The following is a 27,006-nucleotide window of genomic DNA, read 5'->3' as shown; positions in this document are numbered from 1 at the left end:
GGGAAAAGCCGGCGGGGTCCCGTGCCGGCCCCTGGGCATCACCACCCAACTCCAGCGTGGCAAAAATCGGGGCTGTGGGAAAGTGCCAGACAGCAAAGCTCTTGTAGCCCTGGAAAACCAACGTCCCAAGCACAGGGGTTTGTGCAAGCAGTGATTTTGGCTCTGAGTATCCCTCCATTGCTCCCCATTTGCACAGCAATAGTGGGAGCTCGAGCTGGGATTCATCTGGATTAACCAGAGCAGCTCCATCCCACCCAGGGCTGGCGGGCTGTTCTGCAGCAGCCCCCCCAGTCTGCACTGTGAGGGCAGCACAAATCAATATTTGCCTGCAAATGCCTCACAGAGGAGCTTCCAAAGGTCAGCAAAACAAGGGGAGAGGGAAGGGGCTGGGAGGGAACCTCGGAACCCCCTCCAGGCACCATCAGTGGTAAAATCGGAACTGAGCGAAAGGAAGCTCCGGTGATAAGAATGGAGATGTTCCCTTTTCCAGCAGACGTCTGGGCACCAAAATTAGAATAATATCTTTTTAAAAAGACAAGACTTCCCTTCCCACAGCAGGGCTGGAAGTGCTGCATCGGGGGGGACGTGGGAAAGCACTCCAGGACCCCCTTGCTGTGGGGATACAGAGGTGGAGGGCAGGGATAAGAAGGTTCGAGGCAAGGCTGGAAGCAAACATCATTCCTGTGGCTTTCATCTTGCAAAGGCAAACAGCTGAGCTGGATGGCCACCTGCTCATGACTTAATCATTCCCCAGCAGCATGAACTCCTGCTGCCGGGCTGGAGGGCAAATCCCCCGGCACACCAGCAGTTATGGGGTCCACGGGAATGTGACATCCCAACGGGGGCCATCCAAAGGGGCCAACTCCAGTGAGATGGACAGAGCCAACAGGAGAACCCAGGGCCTTGAGAACCTCAAAAATAACTCAAGAGGAGACTGTTCCCTACGCAGCAGGATCAGGAAGAGGCTCCCACATTTCCTGCAGGAAGAGCAGTTGGCATTCCCAGGGCATCGCCTTCCTTCCCTTGGTGGGGCTCACTTTTTGGTGTCCCAGATTGAGCACCTCTCCCGGGGCATCCAGAGCCAGCAGCACTTCCAGCCCTGCTGCCCACCCCTCCGTGCATCCCCCAGAGCGACGCCAGCTCCCTGTGTCCCCGACACGGATCCCAGCAGACCCTTGCCCACGAGCCACGTGCACACAAAGCCAGCCTGGACACATCTCATTCCGACTCTCTCTGACACTGCCCGGCCTTTGGAACTCTCCCTGCAGCCTGGGAGCGAGCGTCACCCTGGAGGGGGGGTGATCTCACCGCTGCTTTCCCAGCATGACAAACCTCCCTCCCCAAGGCTGCCGGGATTCTGCTGACGCAGCAGCTCAGGCATTATTTCATCGCTTCCCACTTCTCGGAAGCCTCCCGTGGCTTGTCACCCCTCCGAGGACGCTGGCAGCTCCTGCTCATTGAGTGATGCCATAAAATTCACGGCCACGTAACCCAGGAAAGCACCGGACCCCGCGGAGCTGGAATGGACTCGGTGGCATCGTCCTGCATGGGGAGGGCAGGAGGGAACGGGGACAGGCGCTGGGGGCACAGATCAAAGCTGCACGGGGAGCTTGGAGCCATCCTGGATGCACTTGGAAACGCTGGGTGAGAGGGAAGAGGTGAGGACGGGGATGCACAGGGAAAGGAACAGCAAAAGTCTCCCGGCAGAAAACACCGCGGGCTCTTCGGGAGGGAGCAACACCAGCCCTGGGCAGAGGAAGGCTTGCTCGCACACCCACGTGCAAGAGGACACACACGTCTGCACGCCTTCCCAGGGGCCTGTGCTGACACGAGAGGTGGCTTCTTTCCCAGGCCGGGGGAGGAGGAGGAAGGCGATGCCATCTCCGGGTCCCTCCCTGCCCCTCCGGCCACGGGGACAACGCCGCACACCTCCACAGAGCCGCCGTCACCACACCCGCTCCGCAATTCCCAGCACACCCCGGCACTGGAGGGAGAAAGCCATGAAAAAACAAGTCACCAAAAAAAACCCCCCCAACCAGGAGATTTGATGGAAACCTCGGCAGGCGGGAGAGGCACAGGACAGCAACCCAAATCCCAAATCCCGCTCCTGCTGCCTGCACAGGAGCCGTGCACCAGGAATGCCCCGAACGCTGGAAAAATGCCCCAAATTAAGTCTCAGGCCGCAGCCCCTCTCGGAGGAGGCAGACCCCGCTGCGCTGTGGCTGCTGGGGGTGCGGAGCTGCTCGCCAAGCCCCGGGAGAGCCGTGGGGAGCCGGGTCGGAGCCGCGGCGCTGCCATCATCCCCGGCAGCTCAAGTCCAAGCTCTGCACTTCCCACAGCAGCGGCTCAGGGAGCAGGAAAGCCGGGGGGCGGAGGGATGAAAAAACTCCGGCATCAAAACTCCTTTTCTGCCAGCTAACAAAAGAGCCGGTGTCTCCGCAGAGAGGCTCGTTATTCCAACGCCAAGCAGAGGCTGCTTGGCAGCGGGGGAAATAGGGAAATGTTGGGTTAGTGGGAACTGGCTGCGCTTTGTTTGGGGGCTGCTGTGTTTGCACAGCCCCCACACAATGGGGGTGTTGGGGCCAGAGGGGTCAGGGCTGGGCTCGCTCTCCCCTGGGAATGGCCACCAGCTCTGGTGGCCTCGTCCTGCTCCCCACAAATAAAGCACAGAGGTCACTGCCCAAGGTGCTGTTAGGAAGTTGTGGGTCCCCCCTTTTTTCTGCCTGCAGCTCCCCAGGTGTGCCCCGAAAAGCAGCTCAGGGTCTCCCCACGCTCGCCTCGCTGCGAACACGAGGACGGCGATGGTGGAGCCAGAGATGTGCAAAGCCTCCTCTGAGAAATGGAGGTCAAAGAGAAGGAAGCAGCCGATTCCCCCCTCTTCCTCTGCAGATGGAGGGCAGGCAGCAACCTTGAGCCCTGATCTCATTAGATGTCCCAAACTAAGCAGTGTGAAACCTGATTAGCGCCGGGCGGGAGGCGGGAGAAGGAGCGGCGGCTTGCTCTGCCAGCCAGCCCCAGCCTCTGGAGAGGGGAATCTGGGGAGCACATCACCCACAGCTGCCTCCCCACAGCACCCAGGACCTGCTCCTGGTCCTTCCAAACTCGATCACATCCCAGGTCATGGCCGTGCTGTGCCCTGAAGTGATGCTTCATCCCAGCTGCTCCCGCCAGCTCCCGGCCAGTTGGCCTTGGTGTGCAGCAGCACAGAGAAACGCAGGATTAAAAAAAAAGGGGGGAGGCAGGAGCCCAAAACTTCTGTTCCCTAGAGACCTGCTCTCCTGCAGAGAAACTTAATCCCTGTTAAAAAGCAAATGAAATAATCCAGTTGCTAACACTGCTCTGGCCGCTCCGTTCGAGCCCCAGAACCGCCGGACCCCTCCAGCCTGGCCCAAGCCCAGCAGATTCCCTCAGCAGGGCTGAGCTGGACCTTTCTGGGGCTAAAACCACCCCTGGCACCACAAAGCTGTGGTGGGAGAGCTGTGAATCAGCAGAGATCCTCAGTTAGGGCACAGCCCGTGAGCGTCCCTGCCTGGCAGGGCTGCCCAGGGGACACCTCACCAGGTGGCCGTGCTGGAAAAGTGTCCCCCACCCTTTCCCAGGAGACACCAGCCCCGTCCTCCTCATGCACAGGGACACAGGGCTGGCAGAGCCACGTGCTGGAGGAGCCAAAACTCACCAGGGCCTCCACCCAGGGCAGCCAGGGAAGATGTTGGCCCTGGATCTCTTATCACACCCGGCCACCTTGGGCGGCCCCGTCTGCTCCTCGGGGAAGCCGCCACATGATGGGTCGAAAGCAAACAGTGACACGGGGACGAGCTGTGCCACCACTCCAGCACTGTGGATGCTGCTCCTGCCTCCTGCTCGGATCCCACACATCCCTCAGGCAGCAGAGCCAGCACCGAACACCCAAATCCCTCCTTTTTAACAGCAGAAACTCAGCGAAGCTGCAAAATTCCTCACTGCAGGCACATGCACCATGGTGAGGTGAGAGGAACAAGCATGGACCCACTCCTTGGTCACGGGGGAAAATCTGAGCCTGGTTCCCCTGGGGAAAGCACGTGGCAGCTGCAAGGTCAGATGGAGCCAGATTAGCTGGCAATGCACGGACAGGGCCGAGGAGATGCCAGGTTTGAGCCGGCTACCAAGTAAACAACAAAACTCCTCAGAAAGCGAAACCAGCCGGCCTCGTGCTTGCTGGTAAAATTAACCCAGCAATAAATTTGTAATCTAATGGGTTTCCTCAGCCAAGCCCACAGGATCTGGTCATCTCGGGGCCGTGACCGACGCTGCCCCGGGAAACTCAAGATGGAAACTGTGTGGAAAGTCTGGGTGACCCCACGCCCACCGGGGCAGTGTTCCCCCCGGAGCAGCATCCTTTGTCTCCAGCATGGAGACAGGGATCTGGCAGGGCCCCCCAGCCCCATCCCAGCTGGGCGGGCTGGGGGCACTGGGATGCTCTCCAAGCCCCTTGGAGGGCTGACAGGGATGGATGCTGGCACCGAGCCGGGTGTCAGGGGCCTGGACTTACACACACGAGCATTTACATATGAAATACTCCCAGCTCCAATATCCGCTGCTGCCTCCACCTCCCCGGGGAGATGAATAGAGATGAGGGGGGAGAAGGGAAAAGAAACCTCTCCAGCAATAAAACCTTGTTTTCCTCCAGCTTTGGCCAGCCCCACATCTCAAGGGCAGGCCAGGCTGGCTGTTCTCAGTGCTGGGAGCACACTTAGATCCATGGCAGTGCCAAACAGTGACAGCAGGATGCACGGCACAGCATCCCCACGGCAGTGAGCACCACAGAGCCAACCATTCCCTGTGGGCACCCCTTTTTTGTGCTTGGATGCACTGGGAAGCCCCCCAGCAGCGTGGAAGGGCTCAAACTGTGCTGGTTCAAGCAGCGTTTGGCCTCCTCCAAGCACAGAATGCCAGACTGGTTTGGTTGGAAGGGATCTTAAAGGCCATTTCATCCCCACGGGCAGGAACACCTTCCACCAGACCAGGTTGCTCCAAGCCTTATCCAACCTGGCCTTGGACACTTGCAGCCTCCATCCCCCTGAATTAAAACAACAAAGGGCTGTGGTAAATACAGCTGGTGACAGACAAAGTTGTCATCACTGGGTCTAGAGGCAGCAAAACAGACCAAAACCCACAGACTGAGCTTCTCAGGGACGTGCCACCCGCGCTTCCATGTCCTTGTTCCAGGCTCGCGGGAACAGAAAGTGCCACGAGCTCTGGGATGTGGGAGCCAACACTCCCGGCAGGGCTCTGGGCAGCACCTGGAGAGGGGAAGGCTGCCAGCTCAGCTCCTGCAAGCAGTCACCTTGTAAACACGATTAATAATGTCATCCTGGCTCCCCGGCCTCGCTCTCGCGGGCACGACGGGAATTCGCCGAGCTGCAGCTGGAGACGGAGCTGGAAAGCTCAGTGGGAGAGCTTCAGCAGCAGCACCAAAACACAGAGTGGGGCTCAATGGCACCCAAACCCCACACCCAAACCCAGCACCCACCCCTGCTCCGGCTGCCAAGGGGCTGGAGATGGAGGGGACAGAGCCGGCCGCCAGCCCCGGCACACCCAGCCGGCACATGGCGACTCGGGGCTCCTTTCACGTTGATTCCCAGTGCCAGCTGCAGCGAAGCTGAGGAAAAATGTGTGATGGACACCACGGCAGCATAAGAAAGTGAATTATATTCCTCCCAGACTCGATAACTCAGGGCAGCTGTCAGCACAGAGCTGCGGGATTAACCCTTCGCAGCGGCGGCGGCACGGGAGGGTGGGGACACTGCCAGCCCTGGTGACAACTCCCTTGGCTCCCTGCTAAATTAAACATGGAATTGATTCACCTTTGTTATACAATGGGATCAGCTGGTAAAGCCCAGCTGAGGCCTAGCTGTAAAAAAGGGGCAAGTCAATGACAGCACTGTTGGATGACAGGCAATGGCATTCCAGGTGCCTTCTGTTTCCCTCTCCTCTCCTTCTAGCAGAACTCCTGCAGCAGAATGAGGCTGGCTGGGAATTCCAGAGGAAAAAGCTCCTCTGACAGCAGGGAGGACAAAAAAAAATCGAGAAAGAAAGGGGAGAAAAAGCATTCTCAGAGCACCAGGTAAGCCGAGCTGCTCTCCCGCAGCCCGGGCTCGCTGCTTGTGACAGTGGGACAAGGGCTGCGTGCCTCCAGCCACCTGCCAGGGGCCAGCCCAGCACGATCGGGTGTCCCAGCTGGCTCTCCAGGGACAGCCTGAGAGGCAGGAGAGGGCAGAGCACTGGGAAAGAGCTTTAGAAAGAAGGGAAGTGGGAAAACAGCAATCTGCACCCGGGTGCCACCGTGCACCCGCGGCGAAAGCACCCTCAGCAGAGCAGGATCAGCCCCCATCCCGTGGGAACAGCAGCCTGCTCTCCCCTGGAGCAGGAATTTGAGCTCAATTCCTTTCCCAAGCAGCTTCCCCGGGCTCCCTGAGCTGCTGGCAGGGCCGGGCCGGCCGCTGCCCCAGCGCTGCTTTGTGCCCAGCTCCAAACCCAAGAAGAGGACAAAAGAGGGAAGTGGAGCGGAGCCGTGGAAGCACCACCCCTCCCGGCTGCCTCCCGGGGAAGCCGGCATCTCCTCCGGGCCGTGCCGGGATCCGCCTGGATCGGGGATCGATGACAGATGGTGGCACCCATCTGCTCAGCCTCTCCCTGCCGCGGGTCACAAATACCTCTCAGGGTGCCGAGTCCATCCAGGAACTTCTTGTACTTCTCCAAGTTCATCTTCCAGCCGCGCCGCTCAGCTGGGCGGCATCGGGGCAAGCACCAGCTCCAGCCGCTGTCCCCGGCTCAGCATTCCCGCTGGACTCCTCTCAGTCGCCCTTTGACCACTGGCAGTGTTTCCTTATTTGATGAAAGCCTCTCGGGGCTGAGGCCACCCCCCTTCTTGCAAATGAGCCCAGCAACTGCCCCGCACCACCAGGGCCCCCCGGCATCCCTCATCCCACCCCTCCACGCCGGAGCTCTCCGAGATTGGATGTCCTGGGGATATTTCCAGCAAGGAGAGTGTTCGAGGGAATTGGGAGGGGAAGGAAAAAAATCCCATGGGATTTAAGGCGAGGAAAACGCAGGCAGGGGCAGATGGGTTCCCATCCTTGTGGGAAAAGCCATGCTGACTGACACCAGGCCAACAGTCTATGAGAAGCCATCAGAAAAATGCCATAAAATGTTGGAAGAATGGGCCAAGTGAGACCCAGGAGCAGATGGGGAGCAGATCCCTCCTGTCTCTGCCCCCCGACACTCGCCACATGTTCACCTCGCCCTGGCTGCAAGGGGCTTACAAAGCTGAAAAGGAGATTTACTGGTTTTAAAGGAATTTTTGGCAGCAGGAGCCAGCCCAGAGCGATCCGAGGGGATCCAAGTGCCTGACCCGCTCATTGCTGCCCTTCAGCAGGACTGGTGTCCACCAGGCACGGACCAGGACTTCTGTTAAACCAAATAATAAAGGCAATAATGACAAGGATAATTATAATAATATAATCATCATCAGTAGTGTTGAAACGTGCCGTCATGGAGGTAGATCCTGCTCTCCCCATTCCCTCTCTGGAAAGATCCCAGCAGATTGAGCAAGACCCACCACACGGTGCAGGATCATCCTGCCTGGGCTCCCACACAGCATTTGAGCTTTGCCAGAGGAAGGGGAGAGAAATAGAGCAAGGATGTGCTGCAGGAGCCAAATCTTCCCCCAAAAGCCAGGGCAAAAGCTCCCTGAAACTCAGGGTAGCAAGGAGATTCTCCACATCCACGGGCACTTGAATCCCTGGCTCCTTCACCGTGTGTTGAGATGCATCCCCAAAGCAACTCCCATCCCACAGCAAATTATCCATAAAAACAGTAATAAAAACAAAACACTCATGGAAACAACCCTGTGTCCACCTCCTCCACAGCTCCAGGACAGACAGACACTTCTCCAGGGACGGACACACACCGGGGGTATCACTTTGCATGGTGAGCAGAGCAAACCCAGCAGGCCAGTTGCTGCTTGTGCCCCTGACAGCTGGGAAGCAGGGAGCCAAAAATCCCTCTGGGAGCTTCCAGTTGGAAAGGGGGGCAGTGGCGAGGTGCCTTCTCCACAGCCTGGTTACCCCAGCACCCTCTGCACCCCCTGGGCTCCGGTGGGATGGAGGTGACATCCGTTCATCCCAGCGAGGAGCTGATCCAGGAGCTCATCCAGCCACATGGAGAGCCCGAATTTAGGAGCTGGAGGTGCCTGGTGCCCTCTGCATCCCTGGCATCACAGGGCCATTCCCAGCCATACCCCCGCGCCCGCCAGCAGCGCCGGCAGCAGAATAAAAGTTGTTGGGAGAAGCCAAGTTGTCACCACTAAAAATAGCACAATGGAATTTTCCTCTAAAGGAAGAAAAAAAAAAAAGGGAAGAAAAAAAAATCCTGATCCTTGCTGACAAAGGGGCTGTGAGAAGGAAGGGTGGGAACAGCCCCATGGAGGGGATATGAGGGGACATCAGGTCCTTCCCCTCCAACACCCCCAAACAGGCACGGAGAGCTGAGCCCACCACGAGGGGACAGAGAGATCCAACTTTATTTATCTCCATCCTCTCCTTCCTGGCAAAGGGGAGAGAGCAGACCCCACCAGGATGGCCACTGGACAGGGCAAGCAGGCACTGCTGCTCCAAGGTGACAGCAGCAGGAGGGACATGGGGGGAATTCAGCCCGGAACCCACTGAGCTCCCCCAAACCCTGCCTTGATGGGGACAAGGACACTTCCCTCCTCCCGTCCCCAGGGGGTTAAGGGGAAGCAGGTCTGACGCCACCAGATCCCATCCCCAAGCATCCCAGCTCCTCTCCCCTGTGCCGGGAACGCCAGGAATTCCTGGAGGAGGGAGGATCGCTCCAGCTGGCTCCATCAGCACACTGAGACTGGCGGGGGGGGGGGAGTCAGGGCAGCCCCCAGCTCCAGCAACATCCAGGAATCCCAGATCTCCCGGCACAGCAACTGCCCTCCCAGCAGGAACGAGAAGCATCCCAAACAGCCGGCCAGGATGAAATATCCCCACGATGAAATATCCCCACGGGCAGCAGCGTCTGGAGGCGCCTGCACTGAAACCTCGTGTGCCACCCATGGCTGTCCCCAGCGCTGTCACCCCGGAGCTGGGGGGATGCCGGGACACCCCACCAGCCCCAGGAGTGGGGATGGGGCTGCTCGAGCCACGCCAAGGTTGTTGCCAGAGGCAGGGAATGGAGGTGTGATCCTGGACACGCCTGGGGTGCAGGGTGGATTTATTTAGGGACAGCTTTAAGGCTGCACTGTCACCGCCCTGGCGAGCCCCCAGCGGGGTCACGGGGCCACACCAGCTGTCCCCAGCATCACCGTGTCAACTGAACAGGCCTGAAGCAGAGGGGTGGTGCACGGGGAGGGGGCACTAATTAACGCTCATTAGCTGGTGGGGCAGAGCGGGACCACCAGGCTGGGAAGGCATCCCAACCCCACTGCCCGTGGAAAGGAGCTGCTCCCACAGGATTTACCAGGAGCAAAACTGCCCAAGGTCAGCTGGAATCTCCCAGCCAGGGGAGCCCTTGTATACAGTTTCCTGCAGGGAAAAATAAGCTGCTGGCAAAAGCATTTCTGTAGGGCCACAACGGACCTGAATAATGATTAATAAAAACCCAGACGAGTCCCACCCTGATAGGACACAAAAATCCCACTGGGATCAAGGCACAGCTCCGTGGCTGTGCAGGAGTGGGGCGGATGGCTGAGGGGAGCAAGGGCAGAGCAGAGATTTGGAGAAGGAGATGGTTTCAACCCCAGCCACGCCAGGATTACGCCCCCAATCTGGGCAGGGGTCCCAGCAGAGCTTGAGGAAAGGCAAAAGGCTCCCAGCAGAGCTGAAGGTGGGCAAAACAGAAGCTGGGAAGAGAACACAGCCCACGCAGGTGCTGCAGAGGTGCAAAACACAGCACTCATCACCTGTGGGAGGCTGGAAAAGCTTCCCCAGCATCATTAAAAAAAAAAACTGCTCATCTGTGCAGAGGAGGGCAGGCAGGGCACGCTGGGACTCAGCAGAGGGAAACAGGGCTCAACAGGAAATGAAAAATGGAAATGCAGGCTTGTCACGCACAGGAAAACAACAAAATAAACACAATCGTGGCCTCCCAGCACCCGGAGCTCGCTGGCTCAGAGCGCTGATAAACAGCGGGTGACAAAGGGACGCTCCAGACACGGCTGCAGGGACCAGCACAGGCTCTGCAGCCAGACCTGTCCCACCTCTGCTGGGAGCCACAGAGCCAGGCTGTGCTCTGAGGGCTCTCGGGGAGCTGCAGCCCGTCCTGCCGGGATCAGCATCCTGCTTCTCACCCGGAATCTCCCAAACCATCTTGCCCAACAGCCCCCCTCCCACTTCCAGGAATCCCTGGGCTTATCTGACCCAGGAGCAGGACACACAGATCCCATCCCAGGACTCATTTTACCCTGTCCAGGGCCAAACACACACCGAATCTGATCACTCAGCCTCCCGCCCCACCACACATCCCCACGGGAAGCTGAGGCTGGAGGATCCCCCTCCCCGGCCCCCCAGCCGGGTGAGATCCATCCAGACACACAAAACCCCGCGACAAGAGCTTGGAAGTGAAACTCCCCAGCTCATTAACACAAGCATCCTCCGTGCAGGGAATTTCCTTGGCGGTTTCCCTCTCCAAGCCGGAGGCTGTTTGAACAGCCCCAGACCCCCCAGACAGGGCAGTGCTGAGAGGTTAAATCTGGAGTTTCCCGGCAGAAAGAGCGTCTGGAAGGAAAGGCAGATCCCAAGGACAGCATCCAGCAGGGATGAGGGGCGTGCTGGGGAGTTCAGCTCCCTGCCTCCACCTCCCAGCACCGGCTCTGCTGGTTCCCACCCCACCCGCAGCCTCCGATGGGATGGGATGGGAAAAAGGTGTGAGCAGTCAGGGGTGCGGAGAGGAGCCGGTTTGCTGGTCCTGCCCATGGACCTGGGAGGGCTCACCCACTGCCGGGGGGCACAGCACGGGTGACCAGCCCCAGCAATCAGGGCTCCCGGCCCCATCCCAGGTGTGCCAGCAGCCCTGCACCGCCTCTCCCCAGGGCAGCGATTGCCTCACCTGCCTGGAAAACTCAGCTGGCGTTGCTAAGATCCGGCCACAGCACGGAGCTTCCACGGCAGCAACGCCCTGGGCACGGCAGAGCCACGGAGAGGGTTGGGAAGGGCTGGATTCTTGGAGCTCAGGGAGTGGGGTCCCTTCCAGGGCTTCCCAGCTGCTCCGAGCATCTTCCTGCCACCCCCCACGGCTGTCCCGGCCCTCCTGCTGCAGCCGGCAGAGAAACACTGCCCCGTGCAGGAACCAGCCAGGCTGAGCCCGTGGTCCACGCAGGGCTCACAGCCCCTCTGTGCAGGAGGAGGGAGCTGGATCCAGAGATCCCAGCATGGACCAGCTCCTTGACAGCCACCCCGAGCTCCAGCACAGCCTCTCCCTGCAGGAAGACAGGAGAAACTGGAACCTGCGACACCCTGCTGCTCCCACAGCCTGCATTTATCCCTTTCAGACCCATAAAAAAGGCACTTATCACCGGGTATTCAAACAATGGTGTTAAGGCGCTTGAAATTTAAATAAAACCTCTTGTTTTACTTCCCTCTGGGAGGTTCCTTGCCACCGGCATCGGCCAGAATGTCCAGAGCAGTCTAAACTTAGCTGACACAAGCGAGACGAGCCTGGAAAGGAGGTTGGCTCAGACCCAGCAGACGGAGGTCAAAGACTCCGGTCTCGCCCCGGAGCATGAGCCGGGAAGGAAAAGGCTCCACGGGAATGCAGAGCTGAGCAGAGCAGGCAGAGAACAGCCCCAGCCCTTTCCAAAGGCTGCTCAGAGGAGATCAAAGCCTTCCGGCACAGCCCCGGTCACGTCCCGGTGCCGGTGCCGGTGCCAGCGAGGTACCGGGGGTGAGGCCACCTCGCACCCACCCCCTGCCCTCCCAGGGGATCTTCTCACACGCATGGAAAGGAGGAGAAGCAGCCAACAGCGGCAGGAGCTGCGAGAGCAAGGCTCAGCCACGGTTCTGGTTCACGAGCAGGGCACCAGGACAACGCCGGCCGCGGCTGCCGCTGATGCCGGGGATGCCGGCGGGATGGGGGGAGGCACACGCCGCTCTGCCCGGCAATCCCGGCCCCGGAGACACCGCTGGGCCTCGGCATGGGGTTGACTCCACGCAGAGAGCCAGGCAGGGTGGATCCTGTCACCTGCAACACCACCAGCCCCATTTCCCCGCTGGCCAAAACAAGCCGAGCAAAACAGCTCCACGCACGCAGTGCTGGGGCTCCACCTCGGACACCCAGGGCTGCCCCAGGCTCCTGCCACCTTCCTGAGCCCCCCTTTTGCCTCTGGTCCCCCCCACTCCGTGCCAGAGAAGTCAATGACTCCCCACACAAACCCCCCGAAAGATCAGGGTTATTCACCCAGTGATGGAAAATCCCACGGCTTCCAGCCCAGCTTCCCCCCCACACTTGCTCCAGCCAGGGACTCTCCACTCCAAAAGTGGAACTTGGCCAACCCTCCTCCCGAGGGATGAAGAGGAAGAAGGGCTTCCTCTCCCCCAGCGAGGAGTCACCACCACGCCACCAGCCCCAGCAGTGATCTCACAGGCCACAGAGGCCTCGTGCAGCCCACTCAGCACCAGCCAGGAGCGATGTTTATCCTCGTGGGACGCATCTCCCAGCAATCCCCTGCATCAGGAGGCGGCTGCATGCTGGGAGAGCTGCTTGGCTCAAGGAACAAAGCACCTCCGAGTCCTCAGACACCTCCAGGTGCATTTGTTGTGGCACAACACCAGCCACAAGTGGGGAAAAAACGAGGTTCTTCAGAGATGGGCATGGCCAAGAATGCCACCCACCACCAGGAAGGCTCCAGTCCCAACTGGAATGAATCCTGGTTGATTTATACAAGGGTCCCCCACCTCTCCTGCCCACCCCAGGGTCCCCTCCAGTCCTTGGGAAGTTGTTCCCTCCCTAACTGAAGGCAGTTTACTCAACCAAGGTGACAAACCACCTTGTGCTGTCCCAGTCCAAACAAGCCAGGCCACGTGCCGGGCACCACAGAGCAGGCACAGACAGCGCCAGGAGCGGGGAAAAGCTTTTGAGATGCCACAGCTCCAGGTTTTCTACCCCCAGTCCCGAAAAAAAACAGTTGATTATGAGAAAGAAAGAAAGGATTTCAGCAGGATTCATTAGTTAATGTTTACAGCACTGAGAGCAGGGGAAGCATGACCTGTGTTCTGAGCTTGGCAGAGCTGCCGGCACCCTTGAGCTGCCGGGGGCTGCTCAGCACGGGGCCACGATTTCCACGTGCTGGCTCCTGATTTTCCAAGGGCACAGCGAGGGTCAGCACCCCCAAAACACGACAGGAGGCTGCCATGGGAATGGAGAGAGGCCTCAGCTGCTGGGCCCTGCTCAGGGTGACAGAGCCAGGCTCCTAGCCCAACAGAGAGGTGTCCAAAAAGCTCCACCATCAGCATCACCCCCCGCGCCGATGCCGTCATTCCCACCGGGATCCGCGGCAGCAGGTCCCGGCATGTGCCGCCGCACCGCCATCCCGGGATGAGGCAAGAGGGGCTGGAATCCCCGCGGGGAGCTGGCCTGCTGGCTTCCAACTGGGCCACACAGGTGAAGGTGGTGGCACTGGGCACCTCCCAGCTGCAGGTGTGGGGCTCTCTCCAGACGGGACAGCCCCGACGACGCCGGCGGCTGAAAGACGCGAGAGCAACGAAGCGCTGAGACATCACCCGAGCCACCACCCCCAAAATGCCCACTTTTAGCCCCATCCTCTGAAGCCACCCCCTCGGGAGCAGGGCACACAGCAGGTGGGTGCCCCCGCAGCGCTGATGCAAACGTCCTCCCCCGGGCAGGCCCGGGATCGGGAGCGTCCCAGCGAGCCCCGGCGCCGCAGCGCTGCGGCACAGCTCCCCGGCACCCCGCTGCCGAGGGTGGGTGTTCTTAGAAAGAAAGGAATCACGGGGATCTGCCAGCTGCTTCACTCCTGCTCACCAGGGAGAATCAGGACTCGCAGCCTGCTCCGGGACCTTTCCCGTGCCGCCGCTCTCCTTCCCTCCAGACCTGTCCCGGCTCGCTCCACAGCGGAGGCCTCGCTGCACAAATTGGGATTTTTTAGGGTATTTAGTGGTGCTGAATTAGAGAAATGCATTTGCAGTCCTGGCTCTGGCAGTGCCAAGTGTCCTCCTTGCCCTCCTTGCCGCCGGTGCTGGCGGTGCCGGGTCCTGGATGTGGCAGGTCCTGGATGTGGCCACCACAAGAACACCACAGGTCTCCCCACTGGGCCCTCAGCAGTCACATTTCAGTGAAAACTCTGTTTTTGTAGGATTAAGAGGGGGAGGGGATGAGCCAGTGGAAAACTTGTTCTGGACAGGAAAAACCAAATGGTTTACAGGAGCTGCAGTGGGGAATAACAGGGAAGAGACAACACATCCACCAACTCGAACTCAAACCACCCAAACTGGGGCTCCCACTCAGCCCTTGCTGCGCTGGTGGGATGCCCCAGGAGGGGTGGGGAGCTGGGAAGGGGTCAAAAGCAAAGGAAAGCTTTCATGGGGTATAAAAACTCATTTCCCCTACACCACAAACAAGCTCCGACAACACCCAGCAGGGTATTTCCAAGTTACCCAGCTCTCTACCATATCCCAGTGCAAAAACCAGGTATTCCCTAGGAAAACTCCTTCCCAGAAGAACCCAACTGCTCATGGAAGGCACCAACAGCCAGAGCAGGGAGCGGGCAAGGGGAGCCCAGGTGCCAGGGGTGCTCCAGCTGGACCAAGTGCATTACAGGCCCTGGAATTTCCTTTTTTTTTTCCTGGAACAAAGCAAACCCGATGCAAACAGCAGCTCCTTCCATGCCAGCGTCTCCACGCTGAACCCAACTACATCAAAGCAGCTCTTTATTAATAAAAAAGTTTGTCAAGTACTTGGACAAGCTCAAGTCACGTTTCCCAGTGCCTTTCCAAGGCACCCGAGGAGGTTTCATTCCTTGCTCCCTGCAGAGGCTGCGCGTCTCTCCCACCTCTGGGATGTTGGAGTGGCACCCCCTGTATCAGGGAGCCAGAGAATCCATTATTCCCCTTTTTCCGCAGGAAAAAAAAGGAAAAGGAAACAGCGCCTGGCTCCTCTCGGCCCGGCCATCCGCATTTTAAAGAGACTTGGCTGCTAGAACTTCCAAAACGGAGCACTGGGAGCCCTGTGGGGCTGGAATCTGGGCTCCAGGACAAGCCTAGCGCTGCAGCGGGGAGGAGGGAAAAAAAAAATAATAATAACAAGCAGAAGAATGGGAACGCACACACAGCTGCCGGGGACGAGCCGCTGACATCAAAACTGCACACTCACTGCCGGTACCGGCTCCGGCAGCACCCCGGCCCCTCATCCCCGGGACCCCGGCCGCGCGGGGGGCTCTGGGGACACGGAGGGGTCCCCACAGCCCCGGTGGCACCGCGGGTGAGGGCACGGGGATGAGGGATGCCGTGCTGCTCCGAGCGGCTGGGATGCTGGGCACCCCACGGAAGGGACACGGGGACCCCAAAACTCTGGGAAAGCCCTAGCCAGGGGACGGGGGATGCTCACGCAGGGCTGCCGAGCGCCCCCAGCCATCCCACGCTGGGGACAGCAGTGTCGCTCATCCCCCGGGCACCCCACGCACGGATGCTGAGCCCACGCAGGAGCCGCGGCACCCAGGAACCCCACGCAGGGACGGAGCTCCCCCACACAGCCCACGCAGGAACCGGGGACACCCCACGCAGGGGACACCTGGGACGCCCAGAGACGCTGCCCCCCACTCGGGGGACACTCGGATCAGGACACGCCGCGCGGGGACACCGCGCTCCACGAGGATGCTGCCCCCGAGCATCCACCCCGAGCATCCGCCTCCAGCGCTCGGGCGGCGGGCACCGAGAAAACACCGAGAAAACACCGAGAAAACACCAGGAAGGCGCCGGGAAGGCACCGGGAAGGCACCGGGAAGGCGCCGGTTGAGCCCCGCGGGGCGGCCCCGGCGCGCTCCAGGCCCGGCCGCGGGCCCCGGCGGGCGCGGTACCTTTGTAGCGCTCCAGCACGTCCTCGTAGGCCTGCACGAACTCCTTCTCCTGGCTGCGGTTGGCCGGGAGCAGCCCCGGCACGTACCCGGCCATGGCGGCCTTTGTGCCCGGGCTGGGCGCAGCTGCCGGCGGCGCGGCCAGGGCCCGTCTGTGCCGGGGCCGCTTCCGCCGCGCCGCGCCCGGCACCGACCCGCCCCGGGGACCCGCCCCTCGCCACCGGGACCCGCCCCGGGAACCCGCCCCTCGCCACCGGGACCCGCCCCTCGCCACCGGGACCCGCCCCGGGGACCCGCCCCTCGTCACCGGGACCCGCCCCTCGCTACCGGGACCCGCCCCTCGCCACCGGGACCCGCCCCGGGGACCCGCCCCGCGCCACCGGGACCCGCCCCTCGCCACCGGGACCCGCCCCTCGCCACCGGGACCCGCCCCGGAGACCCGCCCCTCGCCACCGGGACCCGCCCCTCGCCACCGGGACCCGCCCCGGAGACCCGCCCCTCGCCACCGGGACCCGCCCCGGGGACCCGCCCCTCGCCACCGGGACCCGCCCCGGGGACCCGCCCCTCGCCACCGGGACCAGCCCCTCGCCACCGGGACCCGCCCCTCGCCAAAGGGACCCGCCCCAAGGACCCGCCCCTCGCCACCGGGATCCGCCCCGGAGACCCGCCCACTGACACGGGACACGCCCCGGGACTCGCCCACCGACAGGGACACGCCCCTAGACCCGCTCATGGCTCCCGGGACCCCCCCGCCAACACCGGCCCGGTAACCGCCCATGGGTGGGGACACCGCCGCTATGGACACGCCCCTGGACACGCCCCAGAGTCCGAAATTATCATGGCCACGCCCATGGCCACGCCCGCCTGAGCAGTCCCCGCCCACCCGGCCGTGTTTGCTCCGCCCCGTTGAGGCCACACCCCTGAATAGGCCCCGCCCCTTGGTGCCCGCCCCGGGCCCGCCGCGACCCCTGGCGGCCGCTCGGGGCAGCACCGCGCGGGGACAACGAGGGGTGACACCGGGGGTGACACCGGGGGTGACACAGGGGTGACACAGGGGTGACACCGGGGTGACACCGGGGATTACACTGGGGGTGACACAGGGGTGACACCGGAGATTACACTGGGAGTGACACCGGGGTGACACCGGGGTGACACAGGGGGTAACACAGGGGTGACACAGGGGTGACACCGGGGTGACACCGGAGATTACACTGGGGGTGACACAGGGGTGACACCGGAGATTACACTGGGAGTGACACCGGGGTGACACCGGGGTGACACCGGGGATTACACTGGGGGTGACACAGGGGTGACACCGGGGTGACACCGGGGTGACACTGGGGGTGACACAGGAGTGACACCGGGGTGAAATCGGGGATTACACTGGGGGTGACACAGGGGTGACACCGGGGATTACACTGGGGGTGACACAGGGGCGACACCGGGGTGAAATCGGGGATTACACTGGGGGTGACACAGGGGTGACACCGGGGTGACACCGGGGATTATACTGGGAGTGACACTGGGGTGACACCGGGGTGAAATCGGGGATTACACTGCAGGTGATATAGGGGTGACATCAGAGATTACACTAGAGGTGACATCGGCGTGACACCGGGAATTACACTGGGGGTGACACAGGAGTGACACTGGGGTAACATCGGGGATTACACTGGGGGTGACATAGGGGTGACATTGGGGATTACACTGGGAGTGACACAGGGGTGACACCGGGGTGACACCGGGGTGACAACGGCTGTGATACCAGGAACAACACCAGGGGGTGACACTGGGAGTGACACTGGAGGCGATACTAACACCTGGGAGTGACACTGGGAGTGACGCTGAGGACAACACAGGAGGGTGACTGACACGGGCAGTGACACCAGAGGGTGACACAGAGGGGTGACAGCGGGACTGACACCAGGGGTGACACCTTGCACTGTCTGGAGGGGCCATGGGGGAGTGGGGATCTCTCAGCATCACCTGGTGAGGAACGGGCAGGAAAAAGGGGGCCCTGACAATCAGCTGGGGGACTTTGGAGGCGATGGAAAGGGGAACAGTGGGGCAGAGCCAAACCCTGCCGGGTTTGGGAAATGGGGGTTCAGGGGAGCCTGGCGCTCCCATACCCACAGAAACCCCACTCGGCCCCCCCAAATCCCAGCTGAGCTGATGGAGCAAAACCTCCAGTGGAAACAGCTCTTACAGGGGCGTGAGAGTGGCTGTCCCCAGGCCAGGGGACACCCCAGTCCCCCCAACACCCACCCAGACCCCGCTGAGCCCACAGGACACCCCCTCGCCATGACCCCCCCCCCACTGGGGCAAATCCCGGCCCTTTTTTGGCCATCTCAAGATGTTGCTTTTTCACCCCATGCGCCGTTCCCATGGCAACTGGAGGGCCCGGCTGGGTAACCATGGCAACGAGAAAAGCCCCATCCCGCTCAGACAGACACCCTGCGTGTCCCCGCCGTCACCCAGGGACCCCCGAGCCCCCTCAGGGTGGGGGGGCCGCACCCCACATCCCTCCAGGGAATGAAGAGGGACCAGGGGCAGCACCTCCATCTTCCTCCTCCTCCTCCTCCTCCTCCTCCTCCCGCAGCCCCCGGCCTGGGGTGGGGTTACACAAATCACCCCCCTCATCCCGGTTTTGGAGGCGTCTCCCTTTCAGCTTGGCGCCTCAATTAGGAAAAGTAATTAACGTGGCACAGAGTGCGGGTGCGCGGCTGCATCCCCGGCCGAGCCTCCGTTGGGGAGGAGGGTTTCGATCGCGGCGACCTCGTGGGCAGGGCCTTTGTGCCCGGCGGTGCCAGGCACGCATCCTCAGCGGAGCATCCCACTGGGAATGGCCAGAGAATCCCCTGGGAACGGCCCCAGGGGCGCAGCTCCCCCGGCTCTGCCCGCGGAGCCGCCCGGCACAGAGCCCTGCAGAGGTGCCTGTGCTCGCCACATCCCTCTGACCCAAAAACGCGTTCCCAGGGAAAGGGAAATCTGTGCCGGCCAGCTGGCACTCAGCGATTCCTCCTCGGGCAGCGGGAGCGCTGCTCGGAACCTGCCCCGAGCCGGCGGCTTCGCTGCTCCCAAGGCAGCGGAGAACAAGGGGGCTTGTTCCCATGTCCCCGGGGATGAAGCACAGCTCCCTCCCTCAGCCAGCGCCGGCTCTGCCAGCGGCGCGGGTGACGCGCCCGGGTGACAAAGGACTCCCAGGAACCTTTTCAAAGAGTCCTTGGAAAGCCCCTGCGACGCCTCGTCCATCAGCCCTGGCCGCTCACCCCTGGCACCCCGGAGTGCCCCGGCCCCTCCCGCCCCAGCAGCACCCCAGCACGGCCCTGGCAGCACCAAGTGCAAGCAGATTTAGGATGAAAGAGCCCTTTTTTCCCCCAAAAGCAGCCACCCCCGCCCACCCTCACCCTCTGCCAAGTGCCTGGAGCGAGACAGAGCAAGGCAGGGCCGAGGGTCACACTCTGACCCTCCACGTCCTGCTCCCCCCTCCCCTCCCACCGCTGCCTTCCCAGGAGATGCCAGAAAAGCAGGGAACGGCTCCAGAGCTGCCTGGAGACCTGGGCCAGCGTGTCCCAGCCCCCCACAGGCCCTCCCTGGGCTGTGTCCTCCTTTCCTTGGCTCTGATGGCCAGAAGAGATGCAGAGACTGTTGGACCCCATGGAGAGAGAGGAGGAAGAGCCCCCCAGATCTCTGAGTCCCCTCAAAACCAAGGTCCCCGTGTCCCCCAAACCCACAAAGGTGCCACTCCTTCTGTGCCATCTCTACAAGGTCCATGGTGGCACAAGGGTGGGGCTCCCCAGCCCCAAATGATGCCCAGGCTCCATCCCCAGGCCCTGGTGCCCCTTCCTGGGCTTCCCAAAAAACCAAGCCCCCATCGCCTTCCCCTCACCTCACTGAGAGGTGCCAGGTCCCCCAGGGCACACTCCTCAGGCCACCATCCCTGGTCCCAAGCCTGATCCCAGTGGGAAGAGGCACTGGGGCAGCCAGCGCCCCGCAGACATTCCCACTGAATAATGCAAGGACCTGAATCAATATTTCAGCTCATTTTCAAACTTGGTGACACAAAACTGTCTCGGAACTCTTCTTTTTTTTCCCCAGCTCAGCATTGTCTCACTGCACCTCCCGAGTTATTTTTAATGGGCAATCTGCATGAGACCGAATTTTGTGACATCCCCCTGCCTTTCATCACGGGCTGGATCCAGCCGGGTGACGACAAGCACTCGGCATCCCGGGCAGAAATGGAGCTGGGGAACGGCTGGGCTTTGGCAGAATCCATCCCTGGCGTGTGGGAGGATGGGGATTTTGGGGCAGAGCGGGTCCATGAGAAGCAGTGAATATGGCAGGATCCTGGTACCCCTCCATCTCACCAGCCCCAGGGGTTTGGGATTTGGGATTTGGGGCAGGGCCAGCCGCACCCTGCACATTTGCCTATCCCAGCCCCAGACGGTGCATTCTCAAGAACCATCATTTGAATCAACTGGTTCTTCCAGCCCCAAGATTCCAGGGCTGGCACGGCAGCACCGTGGCACAGCCAGATCCCCACGCACCGCCGTGCCATGGGGAAGGCAGGGAGAGAGGGAGAGAGGCAGCAGCACCCCACAGCCACCCCTGACCTGGTGGCACCTGCCCCTGTGCCAGGTGTGTCCTTGCTCCCCAGTGCTCCCAGTCTGTGTGCCCACAGGGTGGGGAGCCCAGCACTGGGGCTGGTTTGGGCACTGACTGAGGGCTGGCTGGGCAGAGCGGGCACCTCAGGGGCTTGTCACCCTTGTGCCCACCCCCACCAGTGAGATTAAAGCCCAGCCACGGGTTCCTCTTGGAGCAACAGCCAGGAACAGCCTGGCCAGGGCTCAGCAGGGGTCCCTCAGCGTGGCCCCGATTCCCAAATCCCCGTTTGCTCCGGCAGGAGCAGATCAAAGGCGCCTGGAGCGCCGGGAGATGTGGACAGACCCCGGCAGACACAGATCAAAGCCCTTGATGGCCATTTGGCCCCAGTGAAGAATCAAATCCCAGCTCTGGTGCCTGGAGCCACCACCCTGAGCAGATTCCCCCATCCTCCCTCCCCAGCCATCCTGGAGCGGGTCCCCACCGCCCCCAGAGCGGCGCTTGGACCAGGAGCCATCGGCCAAGGTGGGTCCATCCCTGTCTTTGTTTCTGCTTCCCAGCCCTGCTCCTTCCCCTGAGCTGTGACTGGGTCAGCAGCACAGCAGGCAAAGGGACACACGGGGCACTGTCCCCTCCACACGGGGACACCAGCATGTCCCAATGACCCCAGCGATGGAGCTGCTGATGGGCACCACAAAGGAGCAGCCCCAGCTCCATCAGCCGGGCGGGAATCCCAAACCTCCCCGGGCAAATTCCTCCCCGGAGTTCACCGAGGGCATTGTTCCACCAAGGAGCCATTCAGTCCTTAATTAAACGTTTTAATGTCACCCAACCCGCGAGCTGGAGGTGCCCAGTCATCCCTTAACCCCAGTGCTGAAGGGATGAACCGCCCGGGGCGAGCCTGGAGAGGACAAAGCCATGGCAGAGACAAACCACCACCCTGCTCCTCGGCCACATCCATCCCTCCCCTCCTCTCCCCAGGCTCCCTGAGGAGCAGCGGGGCACAGAGGTGACCCCAAGAGCATCTCAGTCACCGCGGGGGGAGCCCCGGGAACCCCCGGGGGGAACCAACAAGGCACTGCCTTACCTGCGACCCTGACGACAGCCCTCTCGGCCGGGTCCAGCACCGAATCCTGACTCTTCCTCTTCCTCTGCTCATGGAGGGGTAAATTCCAGGGCAAGGTGTCCCCGGGGGGGCAGGGGGAGAGGCTGCCCGAGCGCTCGCTGCGGTAGGAGCGCTCGCTCCGGCAGGACCGCTCGCTCCGGCACGAGCGCTCGCTGAGGGTCTCCTCGTCGGAGGACGACATGGCCCAGGGCACGGGCAGGAGGGCGGGCAGGACGTCCCCGCGGGCAGCAGCACCCTGGAGAAGGAGCAAACAGCGCGTGACGCCGGGCCACCGGCCGCGGGGCCCTCCCCGCCACAGGTGCTGGGGGTGGTGGAGAAGGGATCGTCCACCATGGGTGTCTCTGCCCCCTCGGCCAGGTGAATCAGCCCTCCTGGAGGTTCTGTATGCTGCCTCAGTTTCCCCCTTGCTGGGGTTCCCAGGGATGGGGACAGTGGCACGGCTGCCCCTCTACCAGCAAAGCTCACACTGGCATCCCTGAGCTCACTCCCACAAAGCCAAGTCCAACCTTTTGGGCTCGATTTCTTTGTGCTCAGCACAAGAAGGAGCATCAGCTCGGCTCTGCCCTTTGTACCTGCAGGTTTTCCCCCTCTGACAACGGGGATGGCTTTAAAAATCTTATTAATCATGGCAGAGGAAGATGGTAGGGCTTTCTGGAGCACGCCGGGAGTGAGCTGTGCCGCGTACACACGCTGGGCAAATAAGCACCTTGCATGAGACATATTTAAAATAAATCTCATTGTGTCCTCTAGCACGGCCAGGAAAAATGCCTGAGACTCCTACAACCGATGTGCCGCGGCGCAGGAGCCGCCTCCATCACGCCGAGCCTTTCCTTATTCCCATCATTTAATCAGCAAAACAGGAACAAAGAGACCCAAAAAAACATTGAAAGAAACGGAGAAAGGATTCCATGAGTCATTCACCCCCCATTGAAAAGCTGCGAAAAAATGAATCGCGGCCCAAAACCGCGGCTCCCCCGGTAGCCCCGAGGGGCTCAGCCCGCGCCCTGCTTTTGGGGGACCCACGGGTGTGGGGCTGGGGGGGGCTTGCGGGGCCGGGCGGGGTTCGGTGCCCAGGGAGCGGCAGGGCCGGGGGCTGCGGGGGTTGGACCCGGGTTTGCGGCACGGGCGGGGGGGCAGCAGGTGCAGGAGGCAGCGGGGTGCGGGCACGGCTCTGCGGGGGCACACGGGGCCGGTGTGGCCCCCCCGGCTCCTGCTCCCACCTGGTCCTACCCTTCCTCCCGGCACTCTCCGGTGCCCGCAGCTCCAGCCCAGCCCCGGCGGCTGCTGCCCCCTTTTCCCGGTCCATCCCCATCCCCACCCGCCGCCCTTCCGCGCTCCATCCCCGCTGCATCCCTGTGTCCTGCCCTTCCCGCTTCATCCCCCGCTCATCTCCCGCTCTGACCCTGCGCTTCCTCGCTCCATCCCCGGCCCATCCCCGCTCCATCCGCCGCCTTTCCCCGGTCCCTCCCCGGTGCGCAGCCCCCTGCCCGCAGCCCCGGTTCCGCTCACCCCCCGCCGGCGCTCCGGTACCGACTCGGCGCGGGCAGGACGCGGCGCTCCGGTGCCGGCCCGGCCCCGCCGTGCGCTCCCGGTCCGGCCGCTCCCGGCCCCGCCGTGCGCTCCCGCCGCCGCGGCGCCTCCCCCGGCCCGGCCCGGCCCTGCCCACCGGGCGGCGGGGAGCGGCGGGGGGGTCCCGGCCGCCTCCCGCCCCACGCAGCCCCGGGACCGGCCCCGCCGCCCGCCCCTGCGCCAGCACAACCGGCACCTCCACCCCGGGCACCCCCGGGCCAGCCCCGGGCCACCCCCTCGGGGCTCCCAGCCTGAGCCCTCCAACCTGCCCGTGCTCCTCAGGGCACCCCAACGCCTGCTGCCTCCCCGCCCTGCACCCCCATTGCACAGGGGGTCCCCTCCAACCACCCAGCAGCTCCCCGCACCCCACAGAGCCCCCCCGGCATCCTCGCAGCATCCCCGTTCCATGCTCATCCTCCGGATCCCCCCAGGCCCAGGGTAATTAGAGCGCCCATCGATCGGGGATCGGGGCCAGCAGCCGCAGCCGCGGCGCATGGCGGGGGACACGAGCAGGGTGCGGGGCACAGGCTCGGGAAGGTGCGGAGGGCCGCGCTGGGAGAGCCGTGAGCCGCCCAGCGCCTCACCTGCGGGCCGGCCGGGCATCCCAGCCGCAGCCGAATGTGTCCCAGCGCCAGCCGCGGCGCGGGCAGGGACACCAGGAGCAGCCCGAAGGGATGGCGGAGCTGCAGGACAGCCCCAGCCGCCTGGCAGGAGTGAAGCAGGCTAAACCGCTCCGGCTGACGGCAGATCCAGCCGCCCCGCACCGACGGCGGCATCCAACGAGCAGCAGCGGCTCCGTGCCACGGCCCCGGGCCAGCGCGGCTGCTCCCGCGGCGCCGCACGCGGCCCGGCCAAGCCCGGCGCCCCAGTGCCCCCGGGGTCTCGGAGCACCCGAGTTCCCCGTGGGCCTCTCTCCCCCGCCGGTTTTCAGATCTCATCCCAACACCTCTGCTTCCCCCGGTGCGTGTTTTCCTGAGTGCTTCCAGCGATGGGGTGGGACGCGGTGCAGGACACACGGCGTGGGGTGTGGTGACACCTGCTCTTGGACGCAGCTTGGGATGTGGCTGGAGAGGAGCACGTGTTGCCCTGCGGCCCGGCCCGCTCCTACATCCCCAGGGATGGGGAGGTAGCACTTGGCCAAAACCTGCCCGGGTGTGGACACACCAGTAGGGTGACCCCACAGATGCAGAGGCAAGGCCTCGAAGCCACGAGGTCCAGCTGGGAATGAGGCTGTGAGTTCTGGGACCTGGGAACCCTCATGGGCTGCAGCCAGGCCAGACTGGTGCTGGGGAACTGCGGGCAGAGTAAAGGGTGTACTGGAAAAGGGTGTGCTTGTGGGCCGGCAGCAGTCCCACCACCCCAATGACAAGGGGACAGTGACAGGGCCATCGCCCTGGTGCCACCCTGACACTGCTGTCTGTGCACACCCTTGGAGCGTGCGGTCAGGGCTGTACCGGACACTGACGGATAAACGCACTCAGGCGGGGGCTGTGGTTCCCATCGTTACGGGGGACCCCAGAACCCGTGAGAGCTGTGGAGCAGGGGAGGCTCATCCCGGCAGAGCCGCCAGCCCCAGAGGCGCTGGGAGGAGGGAAGCGCCTGGAGAACCAGACGCTGCCGCAGCGCCGTTCCCAAAGCTCCCGGACGGGTTGGGCGGCTCAGCCGCGTGTCTGCAGCGCTGCCGGCCCCGGGAGCGCGGCCACGGCCGGGTTGATGCCGTGACACCCTCGGTCACCCCTGCTGCCCGCCTCGGTGACCGGGCACCGCTCGCCCTCGGGACAGCACGCAGGGTTCACGGCCCGCCTGGCTGCGGGAAGTCCGGTGCTGGCTGCGGGGTGACGCGTGCCTTTGTCACCCCGCGTGTCACCAGGTGCCTTTGTCACCCCGTGTGTCACCAGCCGGGCTCCAGCCTCCTCCCTGCCGGTGCTCTGGGAGCAAACCCAGCCAATTCCAGCCGTGCTGAATCCCGGAGGAGCGCGGGCGGCTGGGAGACGGCGCCGGTTGCAGCCCGCGTGGATCTCACACCCGGAACGCGCTTCCCGAAATCCCTCGCAGCGCCGGGAGGCGCTGGATTATTTGTGCTGCGAATCTGGGTTAGGATCGTGCGTTGTTTTGCCTACGTGGAGACAGGGAATTGTTATTTTGGGAGGAAGGGGGAGGCAGGTTCTCCCTAAATCATTTCATTTCCCTGTTCCTGCGCTGCTCAGCAGGATTGAGGGGACCCCTGGGACCCTGAGTGCCGAGACCTTGGACATCCACAGGGATGCAGGGAGATGTCTCCTGGTGTAAATCAGCCAGAACCCAGCTCTGCCCCAAGAACTGTCCCCTCTCCCTCATTAAAACCTCTGCCCAAGCCCAGGGCTGAAATCTGCCTTTTCCCCTGACTTTTGATAAATTATTCATCTCCCGAGAGTTGTTTGTTCCCCCTCTCCAAGGCAGAGAAGAGCTGCAGATGATGCACAGCACATCCAGGGCTGTGGGAGCTGCAGGAGGTGGGGGCTCAGCCCAATCCCAGACCCCAACTCCCACTCCTGGGGGCTAAGGGTTGTAGGAAAATGGGAATGAGGGGCTGGGGGGAGGGATGGTGTTCTGCCCTCACTGGCTCCTGCCCAGCCAAGGCTGTGTCCATGGCAGAAGCAGCCCCCCATGGAGATTTCCCACCCCATCCCAGCCCCGGTGCCTCCCACCCAGCTGGGACGTGGCATCACCCTGTGCCAAAAAAGCGACAAAAAAGGCAAAGAGCAAAATATAAATTTGGAACTACTACAGGCTGGATGTGGATCCTGTTCAGGCTTCGTGGTGAACCACACTGTGGAGCTGAGGATGCTCCAAATCCCTTTGCCCAGGGGAACTCAGTCAGGATCCATTTTCGATCCCTGCTGCTCAGCCAGAACCTCGGCCTCAGTCTCCTCCCAGCAGAGCTGGGACGTGTTTTTATTTTAATCTCTCCATAAATTTGATTGTTTTCATCACGTCTTTGATTATTCCCTTTATTGGTGAAATTCCTGACAGAGCTTTTAACTCAAGCAAATGGATCCTCCTGGCTGTGGCTGCGCCAACGCCGATCGCCGGAGCAATTAGATTTTGAACGGATCTAAAGAGCCACTCGGGAGCCAGGAGTGTTCGGATGCATCCCAATATTTCCTCCGACATCTGGAGTGCTCGATGGGATGAGTCACTCTCCACACCAGCGAGCTGCCAGGCCTTTTGCTGAGCCCGGTTTTTTTCCTTCCTCTCCCGATAAAAGCAACACTTCTAATCAAAACAGGGCTTTTTCCCCCAAAACAGCAATTCCTGGGAGTTTTGGCCCCTGCTGCTGCGTGGCTCCAGGTGCCACCAGCCCTCACATCCAGACTGGGAGGGAGTTGTGATGCCACTGGCAAAGCCTCCACCAGAAAAGTCATCCCCAAAGTCTTCTCTGCACTCCTGGTGCCTCCACTAGTGCACATCTCTTTGGGAAAGGGAATTGATAATAATTAATCATCATCCATAATGAGCGATTGCAAGTGTGGAGGCTCATGAAGATTTGACATCCTGGCTGGCTCCGCTTCCCAAATTTCCATCCATGGCTGAAACCCAGGGACTGACCCTGGGAGCTGTGCTTTGGTGAGGGATCAGCTCCTGGAATAGCTGAGCCCTG

At 62.1% G+C, this 27,006-nt stretch overlaps 1 protein-coding gene across 7 annotated transcripts in view; it reads right to left on the bottom strand.

Annotated features, from left to right (window-relative positions):
• Nucleotides 1-23,458, bottom strand: part of MACF1 (microtubule actin crosslinking factor 1) — a 138,826-nt gene extending 115,368 nt beyond the window's left edge. For 3 of the 7 annotated variants that reach the window (XM_068172840.1, XM_068172851.1, XM_068172849.1), the window contains exons 1-2: nucleotides 23,307-23,458; nucleotides 21,759-22,032 (exon numbers count right to left, since the gene is read on the bottom strand). In XM_068172840.1, the coding sequence (XP_068028941.1) occupies nucleotides 21,759-21,978 (220 nt within the window). In that variant the 5' untranslated portion in view covers nucleotides 21,979-22,032; nucleotides 23,307-23,458. Of the gene's footprint in view, nucleotides 1-6,692; nucleotides 6,808-16,072; nucleotides 16,237-21,758; nucleotides 22,033-23,306 lie in introns of those variants that run through there. The other 4 variants (XM_068172848.1, XM_068172850.1, XM_068172842.1 and 1 more) reach the window with 4 other exon arrangements.
• Between the last annotated feature and the right edge of the window lie 3,548 nt (nucleotides 23,459-27,006).

This window comes from Anomalospiza imberbis, chromosome 25 (assembly GCF_031753505.1).
Source record: "Anomalospiza imberbis isolate Cuckoo-Finch-1a 21T00152 chromosome 25, ASM3175350v1, whole genome shotgun sequence".
In the NCBI taxonomy this organism is placed as follows: domain Eukaryota; kingdom Metazoa; phylum Chordata; class Aves; order Passeriformes; family Viduidae; genus Anomalospiza; species Anomalospiza imberbis.
The sequence above is the reverse complement of the archived record's forward strand: the minus strand, read 5'-3'. Positions and strand labels throughout refer to the sequence as shown.